The sequence below is a fragment of the Gallus gallus genome, chromosome Z, assembly GCF_016699485.2.
Source record: "Gallus gallus isolate bGalGal1 chromosome Z, bGalGal1.mat.broiler.GRCg7b, whole genome shotgun sequence".
In the NCBI taxonomy this organism is placed as follows: Eukaryota; Metazoa; Chordata; class Aves; order Galliformes; family Phasianidae; genus Gallus; species Gallus gallus.
In genome coordinates, this window is record NC_052572.1 from 41,005,573 (window position 1) to 41,021,992 (window position 16,420).

Here is a 16,420-nt window from a genome sequence, read left to right on the forward strand (position 1 = left end):
CAAAAGACTGACTTGCCCACAGAAGCCAGCAGGGTTTTCATGGCAGAGGTAGGATCTCTGTTTGAAAGCCAAAGAAGTGTAGAGTCGCCTAGTGCTCTAGGAACAGAGGCTTCAGAGGAAATGAATTAGGGTGTTGTGACAGAAACACACAAAATAGGAATCATTCAACATTGCCAAGTAAGCTGCCACCTGCTTTGTTCTCAGTGAGAGTCAGTTTTGGGCAGCCTTTCTTCTGTGCTGAAGTTTCTTCTGTTCTTTCAGCAGTCCCTAGCCCTAACCCTAACCCTATCCCTCCCCAAACCATGTGATGTTTGAGTCAGTGGCACTCAAAGTCTGTTCACAGTGGAGTCCTTGACAAGTTGTAGTTGTTGGACTATTAATTCAACAGCTTCCCATTTTCTCCATGTCATGTGTAGATGGACCCTCGAATCTTGCTTTCAAAGCCTTTTTCCAAGGATGGCGAATATCAGGAGATGAGAAAGTGCTGGGCTGGGATTCAGTGCAAGCTCAAGAAATATTTACGTGGGCTGTAGAATAGTCTCAGTAAGAGCTGAGTAGACAGCAGTGCAGTATTTCTTAAGATACTGTTTACTGTTTGAGCATGACATTTGGGTTTTTTTGCAGGTAAATCATTTAGTTTTGCTTCTATAAAGATTGCCATGTTTAAGGTTAGCTAGTGTGAATGTAAATGAAAAAAGAATTGGAAACTATTATGCTGGGACATTTGTTGAGAACAAATTGAAAGATGTATTTCAATGAAATACTGTGTTGACTTTATAATTCATGGAGATTTTGGTGCCTGTAAGAGTCTTGTACTCCTAAAAAAACCCGTGAATCAGTACAAGACTTCATTTTACAGTGTCATGTAACTAGTATTTCCACTAATGGAATCTGCAGAAATAATAAAGGTGAAAAAAAAAAGAAAAAAATTGTAAGTAAAGAATTCGATGGAATAAGTTATATTCTGGTTGATCCACTCTAGTCTTTGGGTTCATACGTTAGTGATGTATTTCTCACCAGACTGGACCTATCTTGACTCTGCAGCCTGGAAAAGTAAACTGCTAATGCAGTGAAATATACATACCTTATGTATATAAGCTCTGTATTTGTTGAGCTGCAGACATCATTCGATTTTGAGTAGAAATAAGTCACTACTTGAAGAGTTAAAACATTATCCTTAAGACCATTCAAGGTCTACATTTTGGTATCGTGGAACAATAAGGCTGAAAAGGAACCGTAATTCCCTTCCCAAGCCATTAACAAACATACCTGTAGTTTTATTTAGATAGATATTTACCTGACATAGCTTTAAAATCTCCTGAAGAGGAGATTTCTGAACTTCTTTGTGAGCATTTCCACAGACTGAAGAAGGTTTCATAACATTTTACCACAGTCTTTCTTGACTGAATTCTGACATGTAACTCCTCATTCCCATCTAGCATTATATAAATATTGTTTCCTTCTCTATGCAAATCTTGAAGGCTGTCCTTATGCACCTCCTCAGACATCTCCATAAGATTAAAAAAAAAAAAAAAAAAAAGAAGTGAGAAAGAAAGAAAGAAAAAAGAAAAAGAAAGAAAGAAAAAAGAAAGAAAAAAGAAAGAGAAAGCCAATTCTTCAGGTTTTTTTTGTTTTGTTTTGTTTTTTTTTGTTTTTTTTTTTTAATCAGGCCTGAGTATGTTTAGAGATTTCTATGTTGTGTTTCCAAGTGATCTGCTTGGATAGAAAAGGCCTGTTAGTTGCAGCTCTGTACTGCTTGAAACAGTCAGGGAGACTTTATAGAAGGGAAATAGTTTAATGCAACTTGTTTAGAAAATACACAACAATGAGGTATCAGGGTATATTTCTCCACGATGTATCATATCTACCTTATCTTCTAACTATGTCTATCTGAACAGACTTTGCAAAATTCTTCTGGTTGATAATCCCAAATGCCCTTGCTATTCTCTCAGATAAAGACTTAACTGTCAAAGCAGCATGGAGAAACAGCCTTGCTTCTGTACACTTTGTATTAATCTTCTAGACAACAGAGAAACATTCCTAGTCCTAGGAATGAGAATGTTAATCCTTATATTATTTATGAGAAGTGTTGAGGTAAGCTATTGTTAATTAGTTTCTTAATGAAATGAAAGGCAACAAGGATCTGATGTGAGGTTAATTATTCTTTCTCACTTGATATGAACAAGTACATTCCAGCTGATCTTGTTTATGACTGTGGTGATTTTTCACTATTGTGTTTTTGAAGGATTGTAATTTACCCACGTTTCTTACATATCCAAACCTGCAGGTGTCTATAGTTAGTGGTCTTGGTGATCTATATTAAAAAAGATAAAGCATTTTTCCCTTTCTTCTTTCAGGTTTTCTGCTGCCCTGCATCCTTACTTCTCTGACTCACATATTTCTATTGATTAATACACCCCATTCCTTCTAGATTTTTGTCTCTGATCTGTGTTTCATTTGACAACCAATAACAAGAGGCCATAAATTCCTCATGTTTTATGAGAGGGCACACCATCTGATCTACAGATACTGCAGACTTGTCTGTGAGACAGCAGGCAGCTGTATGGCCACCATTTGTCCTACAGCAGAAGTAGGGCTGTAACCTTCTGGGGGCTGCCTGTTTTGGCAGCAGAAGCTGGCCATTCTTCCTTGTCCTGCCTGTGGCTTTGACAAAGATCCCACTTGCAGTGCAGGGCAAAATCCGTGAGCCACACAGAGCTCCTCCTGCTGCCTCCAAAACAGCAATAATAGTAGCTAGCATGTGCCTCACAGAAGACAAACCGTGAGGATTTATTGGTGATCATGTTTAAGAGCCTGTGCTGCAGGACAAGGCTTTGCTGGCATCCTTGATGACAGTCACCTGTGGAGTAAGACAGAGGGGATTGCCCATCCTCCCTGCTTTATGGACAGCACTTGAAAAGCACTATGCATTACTGTTGTGGTTTAACCTAGCAGGCAGCACAGCAGCACATTGCCTCTCACCCATTCCCCACAATGGGATGGGGGAGAGACTCAGAAAACTGCTAGAATTCACAAGTTGACAGATAAAGACAGTTTAGTAGTTAAAGCAAAATCTGCATATACAAGCAAAGCAAAACAAGAGAGTTGTTCACTGCTTCCAATGGGCAAGCAGATGTTCAGCCACTTCCAAGGAAAGCTGGGCCCATCATGCATAACAGTGTACTGGAAAGACAAACGCCTTCGCTCTGAACTTAGTCCCACTCCTCGTTCTTAGCCCCAGCTTTTATCACTGAGCACGATGTCACAGTGTGTAATCTCTTTGGTCAGTCTGGGTCTGCTGTCCTGCCTCTGACCCCCTTCTTTCCCTGCCTAGCCTCCTTCCTGGCAGGGCAGTATGAGACACTGCGAAGTCCTTGGCTCTGTGTAAGCACTGTTCTGCAGCAACGAAAACATCCCTGTTTTAACAGCACAGTTTTCATCAAAAACCCCAAACACAGCATAATGCAAGCCTCTGAGGAAAAAAAAAAAAATCTCAGCCAAAACAAGGACAATTAGAGACCTCTTATTCTTTCCTACAGGGTTTTGCAGTGCTGAAAAATAGGTTTCTTGGGTGAACTTTCTTGTCAGCCTGTCCCAGACCTAGACATCTGTGCATCTGGTCTGTTCCTGCATCCTGTAGGTTGCATGGTTTTTGGGGAATCACTTGCTTTATGAAGCAACCCTCTAGGGGATTCTAGGGTGTTTTCCTTAATTGGAAACTTCCCTTGCAGATATTATGACCTCTGGAATGCACTAGGTTTGCAAAGGGGTGTGTGAATGTTTGCATACATGAAAATATAGATTAGGCTGTGAGAAGAAAAAAAAGAAAGAAAGAAAAAAGCAGTTAGATTGGCACTGACTAGGGCTCTTTCACAATCCTGCTTCAGAATAAAGCTGAATCAACACATAAACAGCTGTGGCTCTTAGATGAAAAGCAACAACAAAAAGGCCTCATGATATATTTGAGTGGCTAAAATCTGTGCAGAGCCATTTCAGTAGAAATTACACAGATTGCACATTCATTTCTATCTAGAGGAGTCAGGCATTTGAAACAAGTTTTCCAGCAAGAACATGCATTTTAGGGGAAAGGCATTTTGGTCACTGCAGCTGACCTTTGATACCTGGCAACACTGAAGATTTGTTACCGTGAAGGTGGCAAACATACCTTTTTTAAAATTATGGTCGTGAGTACCTATTGCTTAAGCTATTCTGTGTAGGGAAGAAAATAATCTGTCACTAACTTACTTTCTGTGCTTGAAAGTGATACAGCGTTACCAAAACAATTTGGTCTTCTTGTGAAGCTGCAGCAAATATGGAAATATAAAACATTGATTTTCATGTGAAAGCAAAAGCAGAGACTTTGTCACTTGGTTTAAACTTTGACTCTGTCAAAGTTCTCTGTCTTTGTTAAGACCTTTGAAGAAATGCCTCTTCCTTGTTTTGCAGTAGTTGGAGGTGAACAGGCTCCGATAGTCTGCTTCTTGATTTTAAGCCTCTATTTCCAGCCAGTTTCTCCTGCAAGAGCTCTCCAAGGAGTCCCCTTTCCTCTGTAATTTAGAGATTGTTGGAGAGGGAGTCTCTGAAGCATGTGCTGACTTCAGGCATTCATCTGCTGGATGTGGGGAAGTTCTCTGTCTCTCTGGATCAACATCCGTTCTGGTTCCTCTGACTTCCTGGAGACATGCTTCTGGATGGGAAATGAACATTTTGGGCAGCATTAGAAAGATTTTCTTACCTCGTGTATCTAGAAACAATGGAATGCAAGCTTAAACAAGTACTGCTGGATGCAAATCTGTTAAACAGATTAATGATACCTGTCAGAAGTTGTGAGATTTATCCTCTAAACACCCAAGCCTGACAAGTCTCAGTTTTCTGAGTCACAGACTTAATGTCTGCAACATAGTTTTTGGCTTGGTGTGCTGTACCAGGATGGAAGGGCATGCATTTGTTTGAGCTCTGAAAAGCAGTGTGCTCCATCAGGAGAGGCTTGGGTATAAGGCTGCCTGGGGTGATCTTCTGTCTCCTTCACCACAAACAAAGTGGTATTAATCCCATAACATTTATTGGCAACTGACTATGGCGAGGACTATTAAGATGACAGCACTGTGGCTAACACTGATGGCTCTGTTCTGGAAAACTGTTAGAGATATGAGACAAAAAGGGGTTGGCTGGAAGGTGGGGAGAAGCAACAATAGCTGTTGCTCAGCACAGCTGAACTGCTGAGAAAGCACAGGAGCACTGTGTTGTGCTCCTTCCCTCATGAAAAGCAGCAGCAGTTGCAAAGCAAAGAGCATCGTTTTAACAAGCCCACACAGGATTTGCCAAAGAATCCAAGTTTACTTCGAACAGCTTCACTAACTGAAGTGAGTCTAAGCTGGTTGCTCTTTCGGAAGCTTATTCAGCTGGCTTTTATTTTTCTCCTTGTGTTCTATTTTTGGCTCTTAATTCAATTCTCTTTATTCAGCGTGGAGCATTTTAAGAGACCAATAATATAAAACAATGTTGTTATAATTGCATTACCTTCTATTAGACTGGGCTCTCTTATTCAGCCTAATAGAATTGCATAAACATTATTCGACATCACAGTTACCTATAGCAGTTGAATTTGGGAATGCCAAAGAGTATTCAAAGTAATGTTTGTAGCACCTGGGTCAAAAAAAAAAGTGTGCCAAGCCATGACTCATAAGTGGTCTTCTAAAGGGAGTGAAAGATAAATATGGAAGCCTACAGGAAGTAAAGTCTTGAGAAAACTGTTTTAGAACAAGATATTTAGATGTACCTCTCCCAGGAGGAGAGAAGGTTCATCATGGCCTTAAAATCTATCAGAGGTGATGCTGACTAATGTGACATGTATTTACTGTCCTGCTTTTGGCTTGTGGTGTATCATTACTGTGTGTCCCTGCATGGACTCAAAGCAAGAAGAGCTTATGCTAGTGCAAAATCAACTGGGAAATCTTTCTGGCCATCAGTGTCATTTTTCATGGAACAAGCCACGGTTAATAAGATATCATGGCACAAAAATCAGCTCTATAAATAATCCTTTTTACCTGAGCTACCTTCTTACTTGATTAAGCATATATGTACCTGTAACTAAACAGCCCCTGTCACAATGCTAAAATAGGCTGGTTTTTGGTAATTATGAGTCTCAGCATGGCTGAGACATTAGTAGTGACTTCAGGGATAATTCAAATGATGTATAACTCACAGAAATGTTCTGTGAAGGGGATGCAGGATATTGCAGTCTTCAAGAGATCTTGCTAGAGTTTAGGGAGCAAATATGCATGAAGTAAATTGCTTATATCTTTGACACAGTAGGTGAAAGGAGAATTTGATGGACGCAGTGATCAATTTTTGACCATCTGAACTGAAGTCTGAGAATACGTGCCTACAAGGCCATGCTAGATGCAAACCAAAACCATGTGTTCTTTCCAGTTCTGCCTTTGAGAACCTCTCATTTTTATTTTTTGAGCCTGCTTGGCTGAGTCATGCTATTATTCACTATAGGGCTCTTTCCATACTTTCACACACAGGAATGTCATGTGGATTATTTCAGTGGCAGCCAGTAGTCAGATGTGTTGCCACAGCAAACTTCTTAAATATGTGCTGAAGTCTGGAATAGTGTGAAGCAAAACCCAGCCCCAGCAAATAACAGTGTACATGTGTTGGGAACATACATGCTAGAACTGCATTACCTCTTGATGGCACAGGAGAGGAATGGAAGGATGTAATTTATGATCATGAAACTGTTTCTTTTGGCCAGAAATAACAGCATGCTTTGAAAATTGTTATTAGTATCAAATTTAGTTCCTAAATCTAAGAAAATTTATATCTGTTAGCATGAGGTAAGTCAAGGACAGTGCAGAGATGCTGTGTTGAAGAGGCAGCACAGAGATGCGGAGATGAGTTGTGTTCAGGGAGGGGTGCCCTGTGCTGTCACTGGTGCTTATAAGCCAAGACCCTGCTTCCCCCATAACATGTGATTGTCTCCAGTTTTATGCAAGGCATGCAGCAAGAGTTGCCTGCTGCTCCTACTTATCCCCTTGCCATGTCTTGGGATCATTCACAGCCTAGGGTTATGAGGAGTGTTTTGGATTTTCTATAGCTCGTCAATTTAGAATATAATTGGTTTTCTTACATGTCACCACTTTTTCTGATAGCTGCTTTTTTCTACACAGAGGGATTTTTCTTGAACCTAGGCTGTGCAGAATGGACAGTTTCTTAGCTCAGCGTCAGAGAGTGGAGAAATTCAGCTCTGCAATGTGCAGCTCTCATCTTTCTTCTCTAGATCAGCCTACCATTTCTCATCTGGCTCCAGCTTCTGTCTTCTTAAAACAAGAAATGCAGTCAAAAAATGGTAACAAGGAAGATGTTAGGCAGCATAGTGAAGGCAGGGAAAGCCTCTACATTTTTCCTAAAAGCTCGAGCTGACTATGAGGCTGCTATTGTCAATAAGTAATGACTACTCACAACCCATGATTTTAACTTCCACCAAAGACATTTTGTCTAAAATTTCCACGTTTTGGATGTGAAACCAACAGCAGATTTGATAAAAAACAGAATCAATAATAGGAGACTGCAGGTAATTGTCATACTCATTCTGCCTTTGACAAATAATGAAGTGTCCCCATTTAATCTTCATGAAACCATACTTTAAGGTACTTGAAGAAATTATCTTTTGATTTGAGCTCACTGCAAATTCAGAAAAGGGCAATTCTAATTTCTTGTCAGCACAGATGATAGGCTCATCTTGCATCCAGGAAAATGGCTTTGCATTACTGGAATATCAGTCATAGGCTGCTGCTGTGAGAAGTGAGCTGCAGTGCTGGTCTGTAATTGTAATGTGACTTAATGCATTCAAAAAATGAAATGAATCTTCACAGCAAGTGGTCAGTCTGGCAGATATGCAAGTATTGACACAGTTTGTCTGTCAGTTTGCTCATATTCTCTGTAAGATCCCAGCAAAAAAGCCTCTTTGAAAGCGTATGAGCTCAACTGCCTCTGGTAGCCAAAAATTTCCATCTGCTCTGTTGCATTTGGCTTAACTGGAAGAAATATACAGTAAAAGGAAACAGGATTTTTTAATCCAAACAACTGTTTCCAAAGACAATTGCATGAGCTGATTCATTACTAATAAATGATGGTGGATGACAATGACACAGCAGAAATGTCCTACATTTTACGTTTTCTTAAACTGTTTCCTACTGTGGAGGAATCATCTAGATTTTCAGGTTTCCCTCATCTACATCAGGGAGTCTAATACACTTGGAACCTCCTTCATGCCACAAGGATGACAATTTTGTACCAGTTATCTTAATTGAGTAAATAGATTTGTAGAACAATTGGCTACTTTTCACCTGCAGGACTTTGCAGTTTACATTGACTGAAAAAAATAGTTCACTGTGCAAAATTGGGCCTTAAAGTAGTGAAGAAATAATATGACAAACAGAATGAAATTCTATTCATTATACCACTCTAACATATATGTAATGGACACTTTTCCTTGCTGTCATCTCTATTAAATTACAGAGGCTGGAGCACTTGCCCATTTGCTGTAAAAGAAGGGATTTGACCCTCATACAAGATCTCTATTATTATAAAAGAGCTGCATTTTCCCAAGAAAACATGTACCTGCCTTCTTGCTTTTTGGTGCCATTTGCTTTACATTCAGATATTTGAGAGGCCTTAGAACAACCTCAACAAAAAAAATTGCATACAGTTTTAAATGTGTTTGCACTCTAATTCCACTACACACAACTCACACACCTGAAAAACGCGTTGTGACTTTATATAAGTATCTTGTGTGTCATCTGAGGGACCATTTCCCACAGTTTGCTAGGTTCTGCAGTTCATTAGAGAAATCTTCACCAAAAACTCTTAATCCTGGCAGCTTTCCTAGTAGAATCAATCTCAGTGATCGGTAATGACAAAAACAGCCTTGGTATTAGTATTTCGCTTGATAAATTGCAGAGATCTAGGCTTCACTTACATTTGTCAACAATGACTTTCCAGTGAAGTGCAAGGCATTTGAAAAATTACCTCTAATGTTTCAGGCTAGGGGGAGGGAAGTACTTTTTCAAAGTATGAGAACATTTCCCTCATGAACCATTAAGCCAAATGGGGAGAAAGCAAAGCAGGACAGGGGTGGGAGTATGCTTGAGTCTCTAAAGCTAGGATTGAATAGCCACATGCCAAATTATTTTACTCCTGTGAGCCACACCATGAGTGTACCGCATCTGTTCTGTGGTAAATCCTCATCTTGTCTCAGATCCTCTGTGATGGGTCTACAGGACCTGCTGTTGGTTCCCAGTCTCTCTGTTTCTGTATCCTTCATCTCTCCCACTGACACAGGTGCCATTTTTGTGCTGGGATGCTTGTAACGGTTGTGCCTCTGCACTAGTCTGTCTAACCTAAAACCCAGTGTAGGACACTTTGTAAAGGGGCAATTCATGTCCTGGGTAAACACAGCTGTTAGTCTTCCCTACACTCCTCTATGCTACTCCCTTCTCTAGCAGGGTGGGTGGAAGCAAACAAAGGTGTCTTCTGAGGATGCCCTTCCAGGATAGGCGCATCAAAAGAGTGAATCATTCTGTTTCTAGCATCATCTATTGATTGTTAACATTAGATGACGTGAATGCCTCCTCAAAATCACCAGTTAATTTGGATGGAGGATTATCTAAAATGCGATGTTTTTGATCTCTACTGGCTCTTCAGTTGTCTGTTTACGCAAAATATTATTACTTCTAGTTGATTACTGGTTTTCTTTGAATACTGGCAGTAAATTGGAAGTTGTAATGGAGAATTTAGATAGCAGGGTTAGATCACAAGAGCTCAAATGGTATCTGCACTGATCTTGCTGTTAGATCAGAAGCCCCCCTGGCTCACACAAGTGGAACACTGCTAGGCATTTTTTTCAACTTGTTATAAGGTTTTATCTCCATGGCACTTTAGTTAGAAGTATAAATCACAGAGTGATAATAGAACAAAAACTGTCAATAAATCACTGACCAAAATAAGCCTCTTCCTGGAAGATGAGTAGTCTCAGGTGTGGATGGGGCTGGAGGAGACAGAAGAACGTTCTGATCAGGAGGAGCCTGAGTGCAGTGACTCCATATTTCGCAGAGGGATGTGATATGTCTTTTCTACTACTTAGGGCACGTGACCTGTACCTTCTCTGACTGTCAACACTGTCCACTCAGTCTTGACCCTCAGCCATTTTGTTTTTCAGAAATGACAAAACTTTCCCCATCAGTGAAAAAGGCATTATTGCTGGGTGATCTGAGTAAGGTTTAAGTTGAAAAAGTTAATATGTGTATTTCACAGCTTATTTCAGAGAATGATAGAAGGATTTCATCAAATTTGGAGAACTTCCCCAGTGATATACTATGCTGAATCCTGACATATGTAGTCTAGGTGATCTATCAGTGCAAAAATTTATTTCACATTCCAACTCCAAATGGCCTACCATTTGTACATGTCCACCCATATGTATAAAATTCATGAGGTAAGAATGCACCAAAGCACATGAAGAGAGTGTTTGACTATCAGGATGGAGGTTAAACTGTTGAAAAAAGGAAAAAAAAAAAAAAAAAAAGAATGGTCTGAGGGAAAGGAAACATGCTGAGTTAAGGCAAATCTCTGTTTCTAACTCTAGGTCCTTCTTCAGTTATCAGCAATGATGACGATTCAGCCAGTCCTCTCCATCACATCTCAAATGGCAGTAACACTCCATCTTCTTCTGAGGGAGGTCCAGATGCGGTCATCATTGGGATGACAAAGATTCCAGTCATCGAAAATCCCCAGTACTTTGGAATTACCAACAGTCAGCTCAAGCCAGATACTTGTAAGTACAAAGAATTATGTGTACTTCAGTCATTCATTTTTCTTGTGCAAGTGCTGGGGCTCCTTAACAGAGCTAACAGAAAAAAGAGTCTGAATTCCTGGGAGTGAAAGGGTGGGGTTAAAATGCCTGCAATTTGTTTAATGTACATGGGATTAACTGCTTTACGTCTGTCAAAGCCAAATTCAGACTTCGTAATGAGTCAGTTAATTCATTAGTGTTATGCTCAAAACCCAGTCCATACTCCATCAAAGTCACTGGTAGCCTTTCCATTGATTTCAGTGGTCTTTAGCCAGTCCTCTGCACTAAGTGCTTTCTTGGGAGAAAACAAATGCTGGGTCAGAAGCAGCAGTCAGTATCATTACATACTCACTGCTTTTGTTTTGGTAAGGAACATAACCTGATTTTGAAATCTAAGAATTTGTGAAGTTTTACGAATCAATAAGGTTAAAAATTCCATTATCTTAATTTAGCTGTATAGCTCAACCTCTGTAGCTGGAAAAGACATTAAATATTTTTAAAAAGAGCATGAAGTTCTTTAGTGGACAATAAATGTCACATACAAATTATTTCATGCTCAGTTAGAAGATAAAATGTAAAGACAATGAAGAGTTAAAAATAATGAACTACACATGACTAACGAAGAGTATCCCTAACTTCATCTACTGCTCTTCAAACCTATGACAAGTTGTAGAACTGGACATGTAAAGTGTTGGGTTTTGAACCAGCTCTTAGTGGTGCAGTAGATAACTGAAAAAATACCTAGATGGTGTTGTGATTAATAGCAGCTGTAGTACTTAGTATTTTTCATCAGTACATTTAGGTCTTTAAGTTTTTCAGCCATCTTTTTGCCTCCGTTTTTTTTTTTCTTTTTTTCTTTTTTTTGTTGTTGTTTGTTTGCTTGTTTTGGTGCAAGTGTACATACAGTTTCCCTGGAAGTCCAATATGTTTCTCTGAGAATTCACTCCAGAGATTCCCTATGCAGCTGATGAACACTGGGCATGCAACTAAGGGATGCTACCACCTGCCTCTGTCCTACCTGGAATGATGCTGCTTCAAAGCACAATTTGTTGTTTAGGGCTTGCCTGCCTAGGTCATAAGGTCATAAGCAGAGGTCATTGACCTTTGTCTCCAACTTTGCAAAGCTTAAATGCTGTAATAGCAATCTTCCTTGACCTGTACATGGGTGTGTGCATGCATATGTATGTGCACGACATCTAAAGACTGATACTGGACTACCTACTTACCTTCTAAACGATATTCACCCATATCATGATTGCTTCAGTAAGAACAATCCACACAAAAATGCTTCTGCCATGCAAGAGAAGGGATTTTTCTGCTTTTATTATACATCTCTGATGATTTTTATGTGTGTGACACTATTCTGTGATTAGAAGTGCCCCATTATCTCTTGTACTGGAGTATATTTGAATAATTTGGCTTAGCATATATGTTAGGATGCATTAAATAATCACTGATTTGCTGACACTTGATCAGCACAAGGAAAATGTTATAAAGATGCATTGTGATTAGAACATTAGTTCCTGTGAAAAATAGAAGCCTCTAGGGAATTAGAAATGGGCAACATGCCCACTAGAGCTCTCTAATGTTATATAAAAGGCCATGCTTTTAAATATGAGGCTACCGTACCTCCGTTCCCAGCTGCATTAGACAGCATTATAATTGTTTAAATAAACATTAGTGACTATGGAGTATTTCACTTTCAACATTAATGTTGAAACCACATACATGCTGTTCTGGAGAAAAATACACAAAAACTGTACAAAAACACAGAATTATCTCACATTTAGTAAGCTGCACATTAAGTACAGATGCATTAAATCACAGCTGAGTAGCACTAAGTAGGTCCTGATCCTAAAAATACGTAAGTCTGTGTTTGGTTTTGTGTGCTGCAATGAAACCCACATGGTGTCAGGGAAATTAATCACAGTACATGAAGTTCAGCTTGTGTGTAAATGTTTGCAGGATACGGCTCAAGGCTTTTCTATGGTGCTCTGGGGAAATATGTGGGGCTGATGCTCTGCATTTTGCCACATTGCCATGGTGGTCCTAGTCTTTGTTTTTATCGTAGCAAAGAAAATCAGGAAAACTGAGACAGTGTATAAACCAAGATAGACACGTGTGAACACATACATTCATGCCACGCACCTGAGCACATGTGAACATGCATTTACACACCACACATCCAAACTTGTGTGGACGTGTGTCTGGACATGTTCAGACACCACACACGAACACATGTGCGAACATGTGTGAACACACATATTTGTGAACACATACGTGCCTGACACATGTGAATGTGCACTTAAACACTGCACATCTGAATGTAGTTGAATACACAAGTACATGCTACATGCATGCACTCATGTGAGCACATCACAGACCTGAACAGACATGAATGTGCTTGTATGCGCTTGAATGCATCACGCACAAACATGCTTTAACACTCTTTGTCAGGGAGTTTCAAGTCTGTTGTGCAGATCAGTTTTGCCTTGACTCCATGATTTTTTTGAATGCTGCTCATGTGACTCCACATCACATAGTGCATACCCCTGAATCACCAGCTGTCCAAGGGGTGTTATCTTTACCCCTACTCAGCACTGCTGAGGTCATACCTGGAGCACTGTCTCCAGATCTGGGAACCCCACTGCAGGAGAGACATGGACCTACTGGAAAGTGTACAGAGCAGGGCCACCAAGATGGTGAAGGACCTGGAGCACCTCTCCTGTGAGGAGAAGCTGAGACAGCCAGGACTGTTGAGCCTGGAGAAGAGCATTCTCAGGAGGATCTTTGTCCAAGTGTTCAAACACCCGATGCAACAGTGCAGAGAACGGAGCCAGGCTCTTTCTGTTGGTGCCCAGTATCAGGACAGGAGGCAATGAGCACAAACTGAAACACAGGAGGTTTCCTCTAAACACCAGGCAGCACTTCAGTGCTGTGCGAGTGACAGAACACTGGCAAAAGCTGTCCTGAGGTTGTGGAGTCTCCTCCTTGGAGATCTTCAACAATTGTCTGGATGTGACAGACAGTTGGGTATCCTGCTCTGGCTGCCCCTGCTTGGGCAGGGGCTGGAGCTGCTGGACTCAGAAAGCCCTACCAACCTCAGCCCCTCAACCATTCTGTGATTCCATAATCTGTCTGATACAGAGGGAAATACAAATTATCTGATAGAAAAATGGCCCTTCTGTGAATGATTTCACATACTCTCTTTTATCTCTCTCACTCCCTTGTTAGTACAGAGCTGCACTTGTCTTTTCCTAACCTGTCAGCTTCCTCCTGGTGTACATATCTGGCATTTATAAAGCTCTAAGCTAAGTAGCTCTCATACCTTTTCCTTGTTTACAATAACCAGATATCATCTGGTTTCTCATCTGCAGCAAGATAATTAACATTTATAGTTATTTCCTATCTCATCTAAGTTCCATTGTCCTCTAGCATTAAACACAGCAATCACTGACAGTCCTTCTGGAAATGAATTTAGTGAATACTGATCTGCAGAAAGGGGTGGGACTTCAAGCTAGGGGGAACTGTACGCAGATTGAGTTGTGGTTTTCACAGAAGCTGAAGGGGTATACCTGCTGTGATTAACAAATGGAGTTTCATTACCAACTTAAGAAGTATCTTCTGTACAGATAGTCATTTTCAAGTAATTGTTATCACATTTTACCACATAGTATTCAAAATATGCATGGTTAAAAGAAAATTAAAAAATTGACTGCAGTAAATTTAATTTGAAATTCTGACACAGTTTCAGTGTACTGGTACTTCAGTGACTGAGTAACTGAAAACTAAAAGGTGCTGTCTCCTAAAGAATCAATTTGAGACTAAAAATTGTAGCGTTTCCCTTCTCCTGTGGGACAGCCTTTGAGGTGGGAAATGCACACTCATGAAGACCAAAGCCCCAGTGACTTCAGGGTCTGGATTACAGTCATCACTTAGGGTTGAATTTCTGTCCGAGTGCTCATATGAAATTTTAATTGACTTAACAATTGAAAATTTCCTTTCATCTTCTAACTAGGACCATCTGATACTTCCAACTCCAACTACCCACCACTTTTGCCTTGGCAGCAAATACACTGGTGTTTCTTGGGCACTTGTCTATCTTCCAGCCCATCCCAACACTTCAGGCTCTTCCTTCCTCTGCCTTGGACCACTGTTTGCTTCTGGCTAGTGTGGCTCATCTGCCACTCCAGTATCACAAACCTTTCTGCTTGGAAAATTACAGTCTGTAGTGCACTGTCATGTTTCAGACATGTACCAGACCTGTTTCTTTCTATGTGAAATCAAAAGATCATTCATTTTGTCAGTACTTGACTAACAGTGACAACTCTTATTTCAGATGTGTGAGTGAGTCTACCACCTGGAGATGGTGAAATGCTTTTTGCACTTAATTCACTATTAACCACACTATGTTACACTAATGTTAGCTTGCAAACCTTTTGCCAGGGAATTACTAATAGTGACCAGTAGCTGCTGCTGAAAATCAAGCCATAACTTTGTAGTGAAGTAATATTGTCAGGTGCAGAAATCCTGCATGAATGTCAAGCTTTCAGACAAATTGTCTCCCCTGAAATCAAGTAGATGATCTAATATCTTGTGGGCATAGTGACTAACCATTGCTAAAAGGTTGGCTTCACTAATCCTTTGAGATGTCACAGCTCCTAAGTTAATTGGACTCTTCATTAATACCGTGATGTGTCAAGAATTAGTTTTTACATCCCTGTATTGACGTAGTTGCTAAAGTTATCAGCTGAATTTTCCAGACCTGCTGAAACAGGCTGAAAGCAAACAAGCTGTTTTCCCCATGAACAGCTATGGACATTTTTCACTCATCACTTAGGTTGCAGCATAGGTCTTAGAATGTATCAGCCCATTGCTATTACATTTCAGTGCTTAATGGTGGAAATGCAGTCAGTAGATAATGTTGCTGAGCTGAACAATAATGTGAAAAGCAAAACCTAAGAAGAGGGCACAGGAAAGAGGTCAGTGGATATGCCCAAGTTTAGACTCCGAGCACAGACGCTGGATAAGGATTTGCTTGCAGGTGTTTTGGGATTTGAAGAATCGAATTGCTCTCAGAATCTCACTCCCGTACGAGCCATCCTGTACCCCCATTCCAGGAAATCACCATGGCCACTTGGTGCAGCTGAGAGGAAGGCGGCACATTGGCCTTCCATGAAGAGGTTTGTAAGCTCTAGATTTCAGGTCCCTAAGTGTGAATGAATACCAATTGCACTAATGTCAATTTACACTTCCAGTAAATCCATGCTTTTAACTCACTTCAGTTTGTCCTTTAAGATGTTATCAATAATGGAAAATAACAGCCTAGTTAGTATGTGGTTTAGCGGCAAGATGAGTGACCATACCTACAGCCTACGTGTTTCAGATGATGTGGTGTGAGCCCTGACGTTTAAGTGGGAAACGAGTATGTATTCACCAGGCAGTCTTAACATTTGGTCTAAATTTCTGCAGTCTTGGATGTTCCTTCAAGTACCAGAGTGCGAGCGTTCCCTTTAGTTGTGTGCACTGGATAAAAAAAAGAATAGTGCAATCTTCCAATTT

General features: G+C 40.3%; 1 protein-coding gene across 4 annotated transcripts in view; it reads left to right on the top strand.

Moving 5' to 3' along the window:
* Positions 1-16,420, top strand: part of NTRK2 (neurotrophic receptor tyrosine kinase 2) — a 210,252-nt gene that overhangs the window by 108,898 nt on the left and 84,934 nt on the right. For all 4 annotated transcript variants that reach the window (XM_015280249.4, NM_205231.2, XM_015280253.4 and 1 more), the window contains one exon: positions 10,652-10,840. In XM_015280249.4, coding sequence (XP_015135735.2) covers positions 10,652-10,840 — 189 coding nt within the window. The remainder of the gene's footprint in view (positions 1-10,651; positions 10,841-16,420) is intronic.